A 16,828-nucleotide genomic window follows, 5' to 3' on the forward strand; every position below is an offset into this window, starting at 1 on the left:
GCCTTTTTTGAATGGAGTACATGAAACTCATGATTATACTATGGATTAGTCATTCCTTCTTGCTTTCACATATAAAAAAAGAAAAGGTTTCAAGACACAAAATGAGAACAGTTAGAGAGTGTTGTTTTTAAAAGTCTAGTGGCTGGCTTACCATTGGAAGAGGAAATCTTGAGAATCTTTTATTTCCTACAACATAATGTTTCTGAGCAGAGTATCCCAAGAAAACAAACTATATACTTAATGAAAGATACTCACTTGCAGCGAATCACACAACATTCTGGAAATAGAATGTTAAAATGTTATAGAATGTTTCTTAGCTACTAAGAGACTCTATCAAACACATAGTCCCAAAAGTGCTTTTTTTTCAAAAGGCAACTGGACTTTGTTTTTCCTTGCAGAGGTTTCGCTTCTCGTCCAGGAAGCTTCTTCAGTTCTGACTGAATGGTGGAGAATGGAAGGATTTATATTCCTTGCAGTCATCTGGTCATTAGCACTCCTTATGAGGATCATTGAGGTCACTTGAAGAGTTTTTCTGTGTCAAAGCTGGGATTAGAATCGAATAATAAAATAACATGCATTTACCCTCCATATTTCTTATTTTGCAGTGCTTCAAGGGCTGTTGTCTATTACAACTGTGGCTAGCACAATAATTGGTAATAAGTGCTGTGTGCCATAGAAATGATCTTTAGCTAAGCCTGAGATAGATAGATAGATAGATAGATAGATAGATAGATAGATAGATAATCTAATAAAATAAAATTCCTTTGAGTTCCACTCCTGGAGACTTCTGGTCATGGCAACAGCACAAAAATAGTTTGTAAATGCCTTTTTCCGAAGTTTTTTAAAACCTGGAAAACTGGTATTTTTACCAGCCTCCAATTCAATGACTACAGTACTCAGGCCTGATCCTGTATTATAGCCAGGTTCTGCCAAAATAAAGTAAAATGTTCTAACAGGCAAGCAAGTGAATTCCACCTGCTAGCTAATTTTAGATTAGTCACAGAGAGGTAGAAAAAGGCCATCTAAAGGCCATCTCATTATAAAAAGAAAATACAAATAAATACAAATAAATAATTAAAAATACATAAATTAGAAAGAAAAAAACCTCAAAAGGCAGACTCGATGGACTACTCAGTCTCTTTCTGCCGTCTGTTTCTATCTACCATTTTTACTTTAAAATCTAACTTAAAAACTAGGGCGTATGGCTGCTAGTAATAAATGCAACATAAGATACATTTTGAAGATGTATTGTTGATCTGATTTTAATGAAGGGTCATGGCAATTTATGTCTGATGTAACCGGATAACTGAAGTACTTCCCTTCGGTAATGTATCCTTGATTTTATACATAGATTCCTACAAAAAGTTGTGATTTACAAAATCTTACTTATTATCATTGTGTTAAAATGTGTTTCTTGTCCTCTTAAAGGAAGAAGAATATCCCCCGAGAGATGACTTCAGTGATGCAGACCAACTCCGTGTGGGGAATGATGGCATTTTTATGTTGGCTTTTTTCAGTCAGTAATTTTTCTATTATTGTTTTAAGTTACTTTCGTTTAAAGGAGAATATTTCTCTCATACATGTATATCAGGGGTGTCAAACTCAATTTCCTTGAGGGCCGCATCAGGGTTATGTTTGACCTCAGGGGGACCTGGGTGGGCATGGACAGCTTGACATCATTCATGTTGGGGGCGCCTGTGGTGGCCCAAGCATTCTGCCAGTGCAAACAAGCTCCCTAGCTCTGTTTTTGGCTGGGACAGCCTCCTGCAACCTTCTGCCAGCTAAAATGGAGCGTGCGACCCTCCCGAGCACCCGTTTCGCTAGCAGAGGCAACACGGGCCGATCCTTCACAGTTTCCAGGGTGGCCCCGCGGGCCAGATCTAAGCACCCCGTGGGCTGAATCTGGCCCACGGATCTTGAGATTGACATCCCTGATGTATATGCACTACTGAGAGGAAGGCAGAAGTGCTGGTAGGATGTAGCAATGGGTTGGAGAAAATGGGATTGTCTTTCCTGCAAATGCTGAAAATGTATATTTGCAGTTAATAATTTCAATTAAGTTTTTCCTCATTGCAGAATAATTGAATACAATGTACTGAATAACTGTATATGTTTGTCACTTAAGTTCCTTTTAAGAGTACGTTATCTCTTGGTGATGGAGAGAAAACATTTATTTCTATATGCATGCCTTTGAAAATATAATGTGTAATGAAACTGGTTGCAATCCATTTGTGATATGCGACTGCCACCTTGTGACAAATGTGTTCATTACAACTTTAAAGTTCTAAGACTTGTAGCATTTTTATCATAGGTAAGATAAAGTAATATGGGAAGAAAATTATATTCTTGATGATTAATATTCCTATAAATGGCAATTGACTGGATACGTATCCTGGACAAATAGTAAACCTTATAAATAGATTAACAAGATAAAAATGAACTCTTAAAAGGTCTGGTTTATATAAAATTTGCATAATGCAATGCATAAAATATGCTCTCTGAAATATTTAAGATAACCTTTTTGAGTCTTTTTCTTAAATTGTTTTTGAACAATGTTCTACCGGGAATGAAGATACAGCAATTGAATTGTTCCCCATAATTTATGCATACAAAACAATGAGGGACATGTTTTGTTTTGTTTTTTTTAAAAAGATGTTCTTATTTTAATGCAAATTCCCATAGTGACATGCTAAAAGCATATTTTAAAAATTAACACCAATTATAAAACATGGCAACTACAAAGTCTCTCAAGACAGGCCTAAAAGTACAGATTGAAATGCTGATATTAAGGCAGTAGATGGTTCTCCTAACCAAGAGAACTGCCTACATTATAGAGTTCTCCAGCCACTACCTGCCTAATACCAAAAGGAGGATATCAAACATTTTTCTTAACACAAAAGTAAACGTGATATAGACAATCCTTGAGATACGTTTTTCAATTCTGTAGATTTTGGTAAACACTAATACATTAGAAGACAATGTGATTGTTAAGCCATAGCGACAGATGTTCCAATGTTGGTGTAAGCAATAGAGATCTGATTTTTTCTTCTCAGCAGTAGTAAAACTCAGAAAGGCTGAACAGAGATGCCATTCACCTCAAAAAGGAAAAAGTGCATCTTTTAACCTCCATCTTTCACATGGGAGGAGGTTGATAGAAACCAATATTTTCCACTGATTTCCACAGTATATTTCTATGATACTGTGGCATCAGGCAGGATCCAAACATAACTCATCCTCTCGTGATATTTCACCAGCCATTGAAGCCAGAAATCTGATTGCAATCAAATCATGGCTTCTTGGCCAGGTTTCCATGGCCTAATCCATGGATTCCACTCTCTCACCAGGATACACTTCATTAAGAAGCTTCAGTCTTGCAGTTCTCACCTAGATCTTTCTTACGAATTTCATATCTGAAATATAATATCTCATACACGAATCACCAAAGGACCATTTTTAAAAATCATTTTTGTGATTTCACGCTGGCTTTCCGCTGGCAAGATCTAGAGGGGTTAATAATTTGTCTTTCCATCACTTGATATCAATCCCAAACAGTTTAACTGTTAATAATTGCCTTCCATTTGAAAAATATTTAAATTCTCAAATGCTTTCCCGTTTAATTCAAGTTTTAACAAAATTTTGTCTCTCTCTGTTTTTTTTTAGTGGCATTCATTTTCAACTGGATTGGATTTTGCTTATCATTCTGTATAACTAACACCATAGCAGGAAGATATGGTGCAATCTGTGGATTTGGATTGTCTTTGATCAAATGGATTCTTATTGTCCGGGTGAGGTTTTTTTTTATTTGGGGATTCTGCTTTTTGGTTTCAGTATGGAACCATATTAAATTAAATGCAATTAATTATATATTCCTTAGTCTGTTATAAGGTTGATTAATTATTCTCTGCTAGTAAAAAGTCAACATATAGAAACTTTAAATTCTATTGTATATTGCAATGAAATTTAAACTTTAAATTTAAAGTTATTGGGACTTTTGCTTTTAGAATTCCTGCTTTTACGTTTATTTACCACTGAAAGCCTTTTTTTCCTTACTGAAATATGAATATGATTTGGCTTGTTATGCATTATTTAGTTTGAGTTATATTTTAAATGAGAGCCAGTTTGGTGTAGTGGTTAAGGCATCAGGCTAGAATCTGGGAGATCGTGAATTCTAGTCCTGCCTTAGCCATGAACGCCAGCTGGGTGACTTTGGGCAAGTCACTCACTCTTAGCTCAACTTACCTAACAGGGTTGTTGTGGGGGAAATAGAAGGAGGAAGGTAAATATGTTTGCTGCCTTGAGTAATTTGCAAAACCAATAAAGTTGGGATACAAATAAATAAATATATGTAGGCTTATTTCCATTGATCCAAGAAATTCATTGATTTTTCTGCCAGAGTTCATATCTGCTGGTCTCCCAGAGTTCAGAGAAGAGCAACAAAGATGAATAGGGGCCAGGAGACTAAAACACATGAAGAATATTTGCAGGAATTGAGTATGTCTAGTCTAGTAAAAAGAAGGACCAGGGGTTACATGATAATGGTGTTCCAATATTTGAGGGGCTGCCACAAAGAAGAAGGGGTAACTGTAAGCTGCCCAGAACCCTATGCTAAGATGGATGGCCAATAAATTTTATAAATAAATAAGTAAAAGTCAGAATAGCACATGGCCTTTGGTCTATTAAAATAAGTGCAGAGTTCTTTTTATTGGAGCATGTTTTAAGTTGGTTTTGCATATACTGTACCATAAGTCAATAAAGACAATCTAAAACCAGGGTTTAGAGAATGCCACTTCCATTTGAAATATTTTATATTAGTTAGTGATTCTGGCTAGTCCTTTAAACATGAATATTTGTCAGTTTTCCTAAAATCTAACTGCATTTGTTAACACAAAGGCATTGGTTAAAAACCATACTTATGGTTGTTTACTAAGCAAACAACAAAAAAGATGGGAGTGTAAACAAAAGATAAACCCATAATTTTTAAGCAAATAAAAAGGAAAAGAAACTTGAAAATGTGGGTACATATTTGTACTTGTATACATTTTAAGGAAAAATGCAAATGCAAATATATTACAATTTTTTCATTTAGCTAAGGCATTGTAAGTATATTTGAATGAATCTCAAAGTTCTTTATTGCATTGACATTCATCCGAAAGTGTTTTCCATTTACTGAAAAAAATGTTAACATTAATTGATTTAAAGAAAGAAATACTTCTGTTTTCCAGCATTTTGGAATAACAGCGTTATTGGCTAATAAGAGGAAATTAATCAGTTCCTTACCCTGAATTGATTTATAAGCGTTAGGAAAATAAACAGTGACTCAACCACAGACTCCATTGTTGAAGACTGTTCTATGATTTTTTCCCCCTATTTTCCTAATCTTTGACTAAAAATGCCAGACTAATTGGGCCTTGCTAGAAAATACAAAATACATTTGTTTCCAACTCACAATACCACCTCAAAAGTACAGAAGTAACAATTTTTATCTGATTTTTAAATTCCTTTTGCAAAAAAAGTCTTTAATTAATTCGACTTTTAAAAAAAGCTTGGCTGAAGAATATCATTACTCCTTGCTTATACTCAAAAAGAAAGTGAACCAAAGCTTTCCTTAACTGTTCACAACATAAGAGATTGCCCTCTCTTATGTTGTGAAGGAAGCAGACCACAGAAAGGAAGGACACTTTTATGAAGCCATATCTGTGGCCCTTAATCTCTAAACAGAATCATATCCAAATAGGTAGACATCTGGATAGCCAAATTCCAAGCTATTTATGACTTTCAAAGTTTAAAACAACCATTTAAAGTACATCTGGAGAGCAGTTAAAAATTGTTACAGGGTTTTCAACATACTTCTAATACTTGCCTTACATTGTACTCAAATGAGCATCTTGGGGATTTTTGGTTTTAATATTAAAAGATTATTATATTGTTTTGGATGACAGGTACTAATGTACCAGTAGAACAATAGTGGTGAACTTATAGTGGTAAAGAGACTCATGTTTAATATTTTCTACACAAATTGCTTAGATTTCTTTGTTTGCAACTACACATAGCAAAATGTCTAGTGTTTTCTTTACTGTTCTAATAATAGTATTAGAACATTTGTTTATTTTCCTAAATTCATTAACTGTACTTCCTTTTAGCATTTCTGTATATCCAAAATACATCTTTGTTGCATCAGTAATCTTTCATATATAACAGTGATAATTTATATCTTGCTTTTTTTTTTTTCTTATCAGTTCTCAGATTACTTCACTGGCTATTTCAATGGACAGTACTGGCTTTGGTGGATATTTCTTGTACTTGGTAAGTGCTGATCGAAAGGCTCAATTTCCTGGTTTTAACTCTCTATAAGATCCAAAGGCAAATTTAAGAGAGAGTGAATATATCATGAATGGGTGCATGCGTCCTTGAGTGTGCATTTATCTGGTGTGCATAGATCAAGAATGGATCTAACTGGTCTGTTACAGACCAATGCCATAAGCAGAATTTTCGTAGCGTAGTAAGATACTTGAGTATTCTAAAGTTATGACTTTTTAGTGACTTGATTTCCATACTGCAATTGCTACTGAAATTAAATCTTTCATTGTAAAATAAAATACAGTGAGAAAAGGTAATACACATAGGCAAAAAACAAATAAACAAACAAAAAATACACCAAACGCAAAGGTATAGAATAGGTGGTATTCAATATTAGCAACTGCAAGAGGGATCTAGATGTTGTAGTAGATCAGGGACGTTAAACTCAAGGCCCGCAGGCCAGATCCGGCCCGCGATGAGGCTGAATCCAGTCTGCGTGGCCATCCTGGAAACTGTAAGGGCGCGTCACTTCGGCCCGGCCCACACCATCCCGGCATGTGCATGTGCGCACAGGCCCAGTTCTCTGTCACCACGTGCAGAGCAACTAAAATAGTCTGTGGGACTACAATAAAAAAAAAAAGTTCAGACCTTCCAACCTCGCAAGATCTTTTTTTTTTTTTATGAGAAGTTGGAAGGTCTGAACTATTTTTTTTACTGAAGTCCCACAGACTACTTTAGTTGCTCTGCATGTCACATGGCGGTGGCGAAAGGAGCTGGAAATGTTAGTGAAGGATGTGGCTGCCCTGGGTGGCGGGGGTGAGAGTTTGGCCTGGCTGAAGGGCCCTCAGGTAATCCGGGGCGGGGGAGGGCAGCTCTGCACACCCTGCCTTGCTTCGTACTCTACCCCCCAGCCTTGCTTTGTTCTTCACCACTTCTCCTTGCTCGCCACCGTAACCTAGCAGGAGACTGAGCAACGCACTGGTGCGATGGCCACAAAGCGAGGCGGTGGGGGGTGGTGAAGTACAAAGCAAAACGGGGAGTGCAGAGCTGCCCCCCACACCCTGCACCGGCTTACCTGAGTGCCCCACCAGCCAGGCACTGAAGGCACTGAAGATAGGGAGAGAGAAAGAGAGGAGGGGGGCTCTCCAAACTCTGTGTGTGTGTGTGTGTATGAGAGAGAGAGAGCACGCGATCCCTGCTTCAGTTGGGGCATTCAAGCTGCTGGCAGGAGCCACCTGAGCAGCCATTTTTCTCCCCATCCTCCCCACTCAAGCAGCGGTGGGCTTTGCGGAACAGCAGGGCCTCTCATTTCTCCCCCAGTGCGGCAAACTCCAGCTTCAGTCGGGGCATTCAAGCTGCTGATGGCGGCAGCCACCTAAGCAGCCATGATTGCCCCCTCCCCAACCAGCCAGCCAGCACCGCCTGACCTGTTTCCTGCCTGGCCAGCCAGCGCAAAGCCTCGCTGTTCTGTCTTATAAGTAGCTACAAACTACTAGCAAAAGTGGCATTTGATCACAAGGCGAGGAATGTTTCTCCTTTTGCATTTGACCATCCAAGAAGGGACAGGAAAGACAAAGAAAAAGAAGGAAAGAGGGGAAGAGAGCAAGGAAGGAAAAAGAAGGAAAGAGGGGAAGTAAGAAGTAAGAAAGGAGAATGAAGAGGGAAGGAAAAAGAAGAAAAAGGGAGGGAGGGAGGAAGGAAGGAAGGAAGGAAGGAAGGAAGGAAGGAAGGAAGGAAGGAAGGAGATTATAATAAGAGAGAGTGAGGGTCTGAGTTAAATCCTGCCTTAGCACTTGGCCACCAGCAGCCCTGCTGCCTTTGGTCCCCTCCTCCTGACCTCTCCTGGTAGTCTCCCATCCTATCGCTGAGGATGCTTTGGTTACAAAGCTGGGTCTCCTCATAAGGAGATGGAGTAGGCCTCCCTCTGACCCACACACTTTGCCCTCCCGCGCACACCATGAGCAACCTGGCCAAGGAGAGCGAGCACAGCAGCAGTGGGAGTTGCCACGCCCACACCCACCATGGCCACGCCCACCCTGGCTCCCTGAAGTCATCCACAATGCTGATGTGGCCCTCAATGAAATTGAGTTTGACACCCCTGTAGTAGATCACACTTAAATATAAGCCAGTAGTGCGTTGCAGGTGCCAGGATATTTAATGTTTTTAAATATGTCATATTCTGTTTCTGTTTTTAGGCCTCCTTCTATTTTTCCGAGGTTTTGTTAATTACCTGAAAGTTAGAAATATGTCTGAGAGTATGGCGGCAGCTCATAGAACAAGATTTTTCTTCTTGTATTAGAGGTAAGCCATGTTATTCCCTTTATAAGTAAATACCGTATTTTTCGGAATTTAAGACGCACCTTTTTCACCCTAAAAGGGGATGAAAATTTAGGTGCGTCGTATACACCTAATGTAGCCCCGCCCACCCACTGACCCCCACTCTTTGGCCTCTGCCTCCCAGCAATTTACCTCCTTGCAAGCAAACAGCAAGAAAAAACAGCTCCTTTCAGCTTCAGCACAGCCTAATTAGCACAAGTTGATTGGATCGGCCTCCCGACTCTCAGCTGATTTGCTCTCGGCTGTTTTGCGCAGGGCTCTGCTGCTTGCTGCAAAGAGGTTAATTGCTGGGAGCAGATTTTTTTTCCTTGTGCTAATCAAGCTATGCTGAAAACGAAAATGAAAGTAAAGCAGGCTGTTTCTTGTTTGCTGCAATGAGGCAAAATTGTGCAGAAGCCAGATTTCTTTTTCTTCCTCACCAAAAAAGGTAGGTGTGTCTTATACTCAGGTGCATCTTATACTCTGAAAAATACGGTACTTAAATTGCATGTGAAGGAAAACCATTACCTAACAGTAGATGGAAAGAAATGTTTTCCTGCTGAACAACAGAAAATATGAACATTGTCTTATAAAGATTGGGAATCCTTAAACTTTAAAAAAAATCTTATGCTTGATTTTCAAGCCTAATTTGTCAATAACTTTTTTTTTTTAATTTGATTTATATGCCGCCCTTCTCCGAAGACTCAGGGCGGCTTACAATGTGTTAAGCAATAGCCTTCATACTTTTGTATATTTATAAATAGTCATCTTATTGCCCCCACAAACTGGGTCCTCATTCTACCTACCTTAGAAAGGATGGAAGGCTGAGTCAACCTTGAGCCTGGTAAGATTTGAACTTGCAGTAATTGCAGGCAGCTGATGTTAATAACAGTGCTTTAGACTGCGTTACCAGGGCTGCGCTACCAGGGCTCCTAACTTCCCCATCCTTCCCCCAGAATTCCTCTACAAATATTCATCACAAGTAGTGCTAAGTTTTGATTTCTTTGGCATGTTCTGATCAACTGTTATATCAGTTTAATGTTTTATTATGGCAAAAGTTATAGTGGACAATCAAGTTGGTATTATGTATAATTTGTGGTTTTTCTGTTGGATTCACTGACAAATTTATCCTCCTGCATACAATCTCTTTCATATTTTCATAGTGAGGTTAAGAACAGACTCTTAAAACACCCTTTTCATATCTGAAAAGTTTAAAGTATATTTCTTACTATCAAATCTCAAAGAAGATGATGAGTTTTAATTGATGGATAATTTTAAGAGTTGAATATATTCATTATAAATCTGTACATATTCTTACAGATTTCAGAACACTTGACATTCAAGGTCACATATACAGTAATAGAAATCCAGTATTATTATTCACTTATTTCAAATCTGTGATATGTGCATTGTAAGTTGAAGGCAGGTTTAATAAATGTCAACTAAAAATTGTGTATCAAAGTGAGATTTGAAGCCATTATTCTCAGTTTGTTATTAGTTCTCACAGTGACTGTGGCTCACTGTTTTTTATTTCACATCAAAATAGTCATTATCCTGAATTCTTTTGTTTCTGCCCAGATGTGATCATAACTTAGGTGACATTTAAATGTATGCTGTCTTAACAAATTAAATAAGCAACTTAAATGAATTCCCCCAAGGAGTTTAAATCCTATAATAGAAGGAGTGAGAGGCGAAATGAAGGTGAGAAAAGAAAGCTACAAATGCTTCTACGCATCCTTAAGCTTTAGTTACAATTGGAGATTGAGAAGATTAAACTAAAGATTTTATGGAAAACTTTGATTATAAGAGGGAATGAATGAAAGGCTGAGGTAGGCATACCACAGACATGCTCAAAGATTATAATTCAGCTGGAAGTTGTAACGATATAAGGAGCAGTTAGTTAAGGTCACAGAAAATCTTCAAATGGCTGCAATTATTAATATGAGATGGGACAGAGAACAACCATGGACACATTTCCCATGTGTAACAGTTAACAATATTTAAAATTAATTTATTTTCCTATCAGTTATTAGCTAAGAAGACTGGTGATAAAAGTTGTAGCCTGCGCATTTATTATGGCTTCACATTAATTAACTCTAGTGAACTTTTTTAAAAAAATTATTGTAATAGCCAGCCCTGTGACAACAGCCTTCGAAGTACTTCATGGTATAAAGCAAAATGTAAATTGCAATATAAATGTATTGCATTTATTTAAAATATACTGCAACACTTTAAAAGCACGCATATAATTCTAAATGCCTAAAGAGAGAACACTTAGCATTTGTGGCACTTGTGGAAAAGTCTGCAAAATTCGGTATGCCTGATAGATGGATATTCCAGCTGAACTGCTGTTGAAAACTCTTACCATGGTACTAACTAATCAAGCATTTAACAGGGTTGATATTTCCAAAAGAGATTTTTTTTTAAAAAAATATATATTTTGACACTCACAGAAGTAAAGGATGAAAAACACATGGCTTGTAGACTTAGTGAAGTGGTCTTGATTTCTTTGTACGTACTTGACCGTTTGAGTAATGAAGTAGCATCTTCCATTGCAAAGGATGGCAAGATGAATGGAGTGCAGTTCGCGTAAACTGAAATGTAACTCTTGCTTTTTTCATTCACAGATTGCAGCAACCAGGCATTCCTCTTTATCAATGTGAACTTCCAACCCAACAGTTACCTTCCGACGAATAGGGAACGATGACTACTGTATCTGAAGCAGGATTCTTTTTGCCGCTTAGTGAATGACGGAATGGTTCATGCTTAAGTGCCAGTTCTGTTCATTCTAGTCAATATTTATATTAAGCATTGCCTTTTGTCTTGCACATATATACATATACAATATATATATGTGCTAATCAGCAAGAACTTTAAAAAAAAAATAAAATCCATGCATATAGTCTGCTAAGCAGCTGAATACAGTAAGACTTAACTAAATCATGTTTGAATCTGGAATATTTTTAAGGGGTAACGTTCTTCACAGTATTATGTACTATCCATTTGTTGGTCTAATGTTTTTTTTGGGGGGGTGGGGGAGATGCAGGCAACTTGTACCAACTGCTCGGGACTCTGCTGGGATGTATATGACATTCATCCGATTATGCACATTAGAACATTTTTAATCATACAATTTGTAGCTCTATAAATATGTGTTGAAAAGCTTTTTATTGAGGGCTGAACCAGGTTGTCCCAGTACAACTTTTTTTTTTTTTTATCGTGGTTTAATTGTGTAAAATTAGCCTCTTCATAGATGTTGGCAATATAATGGCGTAAAGTATAATGGAGTTTTTAAATCACTGCCATTTTGAAATCCGGTGGGAGCTGATTTCATGAAGAAAGTGTTAAGCTGCAGATATCGTGCAGCTTCATACATTCGGTTTGATTCTTAGCTTAAGGGAATAAGAGAGATTGCTGCTATCCTGCTACCATCTTACATAATTGCAGGAAGCCAGAGAAGAAATACAAATAGAATCACAAGAGGAGAGTGTATCTGATTAGTTGTCAATTTGAGAAGGAGTTCTGTTCTTCAGCTCTTCCCACATTATTTATGCAATTTTGTTTTGACAGAGAAACATGGGCTTTTAGCCTCACCGGACTAGTAGCTGTTCAGGTTACAGATATTTGGGGTGGGGGGTGGGGAGAGAAGAAGTATGCAAATTAAAATCTCATCAATTGAACTGCACATGGCTAATTCAGCCGGATGATTTGATTAGCATAAGCCCCCCACAAGAAAGCTTTAAGCATACATCTATAATACCGAAAGAATGAATATGGATCTGAACAAGGGCATGTTCTAAGTGCATGACTGGAGGATGAATTTGGATCCCATTTCCGTGGGGGGCGGGGGGGGGAGGAGGAGCGGGGAGAAAGAAAATATAAATTCATTCCTGCATTTATCATCTCATTAAGGTTTAGCATAAGGAAGTTGCTAACCTGATTCTGCCTTTTTCTTGTTAAGCGTATCTCTTGCCTCACTATTCCTTCCCCTCTGCCTACGGTCATAATGTGCAATTGAAGACTAGGAATGTATGTTCTCTCTGCATTCCAGCCCGTCTTCTTTTGGCAAAGGGAAGATTCACAATAAAGAAGATCTGCAAAGAAACACTACCCAGTTGAAAAGACGGTGTGGTTTTTCAATGTGGAACATCACTTTTTACGTTGTTAGGCTAAGAGAAGACCTTCACACAAGGGATTTCAATAATAAGCCAGGCTTTTTAAAATATGTTTTTCATGCCAACAAAGCCGAGTTTAGGTTAATTCTCAATAGGTGCTTTTCCTTTTTTCCTTTTCTTTTTCTGATTGCAGAAGCGTAAGCAATTTAGTGCTTGCGATATTCATATACAACAGTGATGTTTATCTTGAGTTAACAGATATATATATCTAGGCAGCAGGAATAAATGTATTTATGCCTTCCTTAAGCATCTCTGGGACTGAATACTCTGTTATATTCTCATATGGTTGTAATAAGCCTCATCTCTGTTTCCTGCCAATCACTCTGTATTTTTGAGAATGGGAAAATGCCTTTATTTCTTAATTTGAATTCTTGCACTCTTACATTTTCATATAACATTTAGGGGAAATACATGTTGCCTCCCTGAGTTGTGTATCAACTTGTATCCATTGTGTGCATAAGGTTGGCGATTTATAGTCTTTATTATTTAAGCATTATTTCTTTTTTAAAAAATGCTAAGACTTGGAGAACAAATGCCCATTCCTGGTTTGAATGAATACAATTTTTTTTCTTTTTTTTTAAAGAGTTCCTGTGTATTTTTCCTTGAATTCTTTGGTATTTGTTCTTCCTTCCCATTCCCTCCTCTGCATAATTTGTTTTCTAATTTTTATTTTATTTGATTTGGATTTTTTAAATAAAGGCTTCCAGTTTTTACATTAAAAAACCTTTCTACACCTCTTTTGTAAACAAAATGATGAATTAGCTGAACACTTTCTCTTTTGGACTTCTTTTTTTTTTTTTTTTTGTAATTTCATATGTATAATTTTGCTTCAGTTTGAAGCAGTTATTGGAGCAATGCATTGGCAAAGAATAATTAATGTTATCTTCCATACTATGATTTCAAATTAAATTATGTATACACCCTAGTTAGCAAAAGATGCAGGTATTATATGAAAGAAGAGTACAATCATTGCCTAGATGCAGAGAAAAATACATAATTTTGTGTTAAACTTTTAGATTTACATGTACAGCAGGAGAAAAAGGAGTAAGAAAAACCACAACTGGAATGTGAACAGTGAGAAGAGGCAATTTTGTGCCTTCCTTTAGGCAATTAAAAATGCAAATTTACATTCATATCAACTTTGCATCCCTGAGATGGATTTTTTTTTTTTTGTAAAATAGCTTTAGCTACTTTTTTTAAAAAAAGTTTATGAATCATGCAGTACTGTAATAATGTTGGATTTCTGGACCCACAGTCTGGGAATGAATTTATTTTAAGAGAAATATATTCAATTCCTCAGAAAGCAAAGAAAACTATTAAGAAAACATAAATTGGTAAGGCTAAAGCTGTATGTTTTCTTTGCAAGAAAAAACATATAAATAATTTGTCACAAGAATGCATGATATATGTCAAATTTATAATGATTGGATATTATTTCCAGCCATTATGTCTCATGAATGTTAATAAAAGGCAATGGACTTGGTTTTAGGATATTTTAAGGATAGATTTTAACATACTTATTTAAACTAAATTCTACAAACTGGATTAAATTTAAAATGCATTTTATAGGATAGTGACAATACACAAATATTTAAACCTGATCTTTCTTTAGTTTTCATGACTTTCATCCATTTGGATGGACCAAAATGCCTTTTAGATGCTTTATCATAACTGCAGGCTTGATGCATAAACCTGAGTTCTTCATTCAAACTTCTCATCTGTATTGGAGTTTGAAGCAACACCCATTTTAAATAGCCCACTTGTAAAATTGTTGTTTGCAAATTAAAATTGAGTTTTGTTTCAGTTCAGTCCAGTCAAATGGAAAAACCAAATTGGTACCATAGTTAACTTGCAAACAGTTGGGGAAGAAAGTTAACCATGTTGACATCAGACATTACAAACTTTTGAAGACTTCTGGCTATATAAAATTGTTCTGGCCATAATGCAAAAAGTTATGTTTTTACTTACAGATTATGCTGTTACAATAAACATTTAATTCTGTCTTCACCTTTGTATTGATCTTACTTAAATTGAGGATTGTGGACATGTAACTACATATAAATTATAATTTCTACATATTTGTGCTTTTTTGTATGTTTCTGAAAACTTTAAAAAATAACAATCACAGTTTCCCAGAAATGACACAGAATTTTCAGTTTCTTGATTTTTGAAGTGCATTTTTTCCTCTTCTCTTCAGGCTGCTTCATTTGTTTCTCTTTATTTTCCTTCTGGGTCTGGAGCACGCAGTGGTAGAAATGAAATGTAATAATGATTATTACTAAAGGAAAAAATTTAAAAGTGGCTTTTAGAGCAGAATATTGATGGAATAAGTAGAATTAAGGGCACATGACTACTTTCAGGTATAAAATGTATAGCTACAAAATAGGTAAAGGTAAAGGTTCCCCTCGCACATATGTGCTAGTCGTTCCCGACGCTAGGGGGTGGTGCTCATCTCTGTTTCAAAGCCAAAGAGCCAGCCTTGTCTGAAGACGTCTCCATGGTCATGTGGTCGGCATGACAAAACGCCAAAGGCACACGGAACGCTGTTACCTTCCCACCAAAGATGGTCCCTATTTTTCTACTTGCATTTTTTACGTGCTTTCGAACTGCTAGGTTGGCAGAAGCTGTACAAGTAATGAGAGCTCACCCCATTATGCGGCACTAGGGATTCGAACCGCTGAACTGCCAACCTTTCAATCGACAAGCTCAGCGTCTTGGCCACTGAGCCACCACGTCCCTAACTACAAAAAAATATAAATCCTAATGTGCCATTCATGTCAGGAGGTACAGCTTTGTAATGAAGTTTAGACTATAACAATCTTGAAAAATTAGTGAAAATAAACAGCTAAGGAAAATCTAAAACAACTTTCAGTAGCCTCACGCTAATTTACGTTCAGTGCTTAGGTCTATCTATGTATTTTGGCTCCAGAGGCAAGCTTTTTCTGAGAAGTCTGGGTCTTTTCTCGATGACAACAAGTAAAACTGCAAAGAAGAGGAAATGAGTAGATTTTCCACTCCCAGTATGTTGCTGTGAAGTGGAACAAGTTGTAATTTTAATCTTATCAGTGTGAACATGTCTATATCATTTTTGTACCTATTAGTGATAACTGCAAATATAGGTTCCATTTTCCATGTAAGATTGGTCCCTCTTCTCTATACAGAGAAGGTAAAGGTGGCAAATCTTGATGTTTTTGTGTAAGCAATCATATATTCTGTTGCTCCCTTTCTTCCCTGCTTCTCCACCAGCAGCTCCTTCTTTGTCTGTCTGAGATTAGGTTAGTTAGAAAAATATTTTCCAGAAGTTTGTTTTTATCATCTCCTTCATGTTCAATCTTTTAAGTAGACCAGGTCAGAAAACAGATACTGCTTGATCTACTGGAGATCAGTCACTGTAACAGCAATCTTGAAAGCTTCCCAGAGATTCACTCACTCTCCTTTTATACTAAAGGAAATCCAGGCAGCACAATCTTAAATTTCTCACTCTAGCCAGGCTAAGCAGTCATTTGCTTCAAGCATCATTGAAATCTTTCAAAGAGCATGTCTGCATGCTCCTCTATATTTGCTTACCACTGCTAAAAGTTTGGCTGTAAAATTTCAGTCTTCCAACCTAGATCAGCTGGCAAAACATAGGTTGCAATAGGTTTGAAAATCATTATCCCCTGGCGGTGTCCCTTCACAAGAATGGGCAAGCAAATACTTACAGAACAAAGACGAAAATGTCACTTGGGTTCTTTTACTCTTTAACAATAGCTTCACTGTGGTTTTCATAAATCACAATTGGTTCAATTCTAATCAAGCTGCAGAAAAAATGAGCCATAACTTAAAAGCCACATAAGCAGGATAAGTCAAAAGCAATAAATCGAATTTCCTAATAAATTCTTCCTCCACTAAGATGACTGTTTCATTAATAACCGGGCCGTTATTGGAATGGCGAAGTCCCTAGGAAGTCACGTTGGAGACTTTCATACTTTGTCTTCTTCCAGTCAGTCCAAAACAATTCATTCACACTTCTTTGTAGAAATGATAATGGGGATGATGAT

The 16,828-nt window shown here is 37.0% G+C and overlaps 1 protein-coding gene across 2 annotated transcripts in view; it reads left to right on the plus strand.

Moving 5' to 3' along the window:
- The window catches only part of NDFIP2 (Nedd4 family interacting protein 2), a 47,899-nt gene extending 35,467 nt beyond the window's left edge, over positions 1-12,432 (plus strand). For both annotated transcript variants that reach the window (XM_070942822.1, XM_070942824.1), the window contains 5 exons: positions 1,429-1,516; positions 3,661-3,785; positions 6,237-6,303; positions 8,493-8,598; positions 11,241-12,432. In XM_070942822.1, the coding sequence (XP_070798923.1) occupies positions 1,429-1,516; positions 3,661-3,785; positions 6,237-6,303; positions 8,493-8,596 (384 nt within the window). In that variant the 3' untranslated portion in view covers positions 8,597-8,598; positions 11,241-12,432. The remainder of the gene's footprint in view (positions 1-1,428; positions 1,517-3,660; positions 3,786-6,236; positions 6,304-8,492; positions 8,599-11,240) is intronic.
- Positions 12,433-16,828: the final 4,396 nt, after the last annotated feature.

Source organism: Pituophis catenifer, unplaced genomic scaffold (genome assembly GCF_029215685.1).
Source record: "Pituophis catenifer annectens isolate HBS135680 unplaced genomic scaffold, rPitCat1.0.hap2 SCAF_4, whole genome shotgun sequence".
Classification (NCBI taxonomy): Eukaryota; Metazoa; Chordata; class Lepidosauria; order Squamata; family Colubridae; genus Pituophis; species Pituophis catenifer.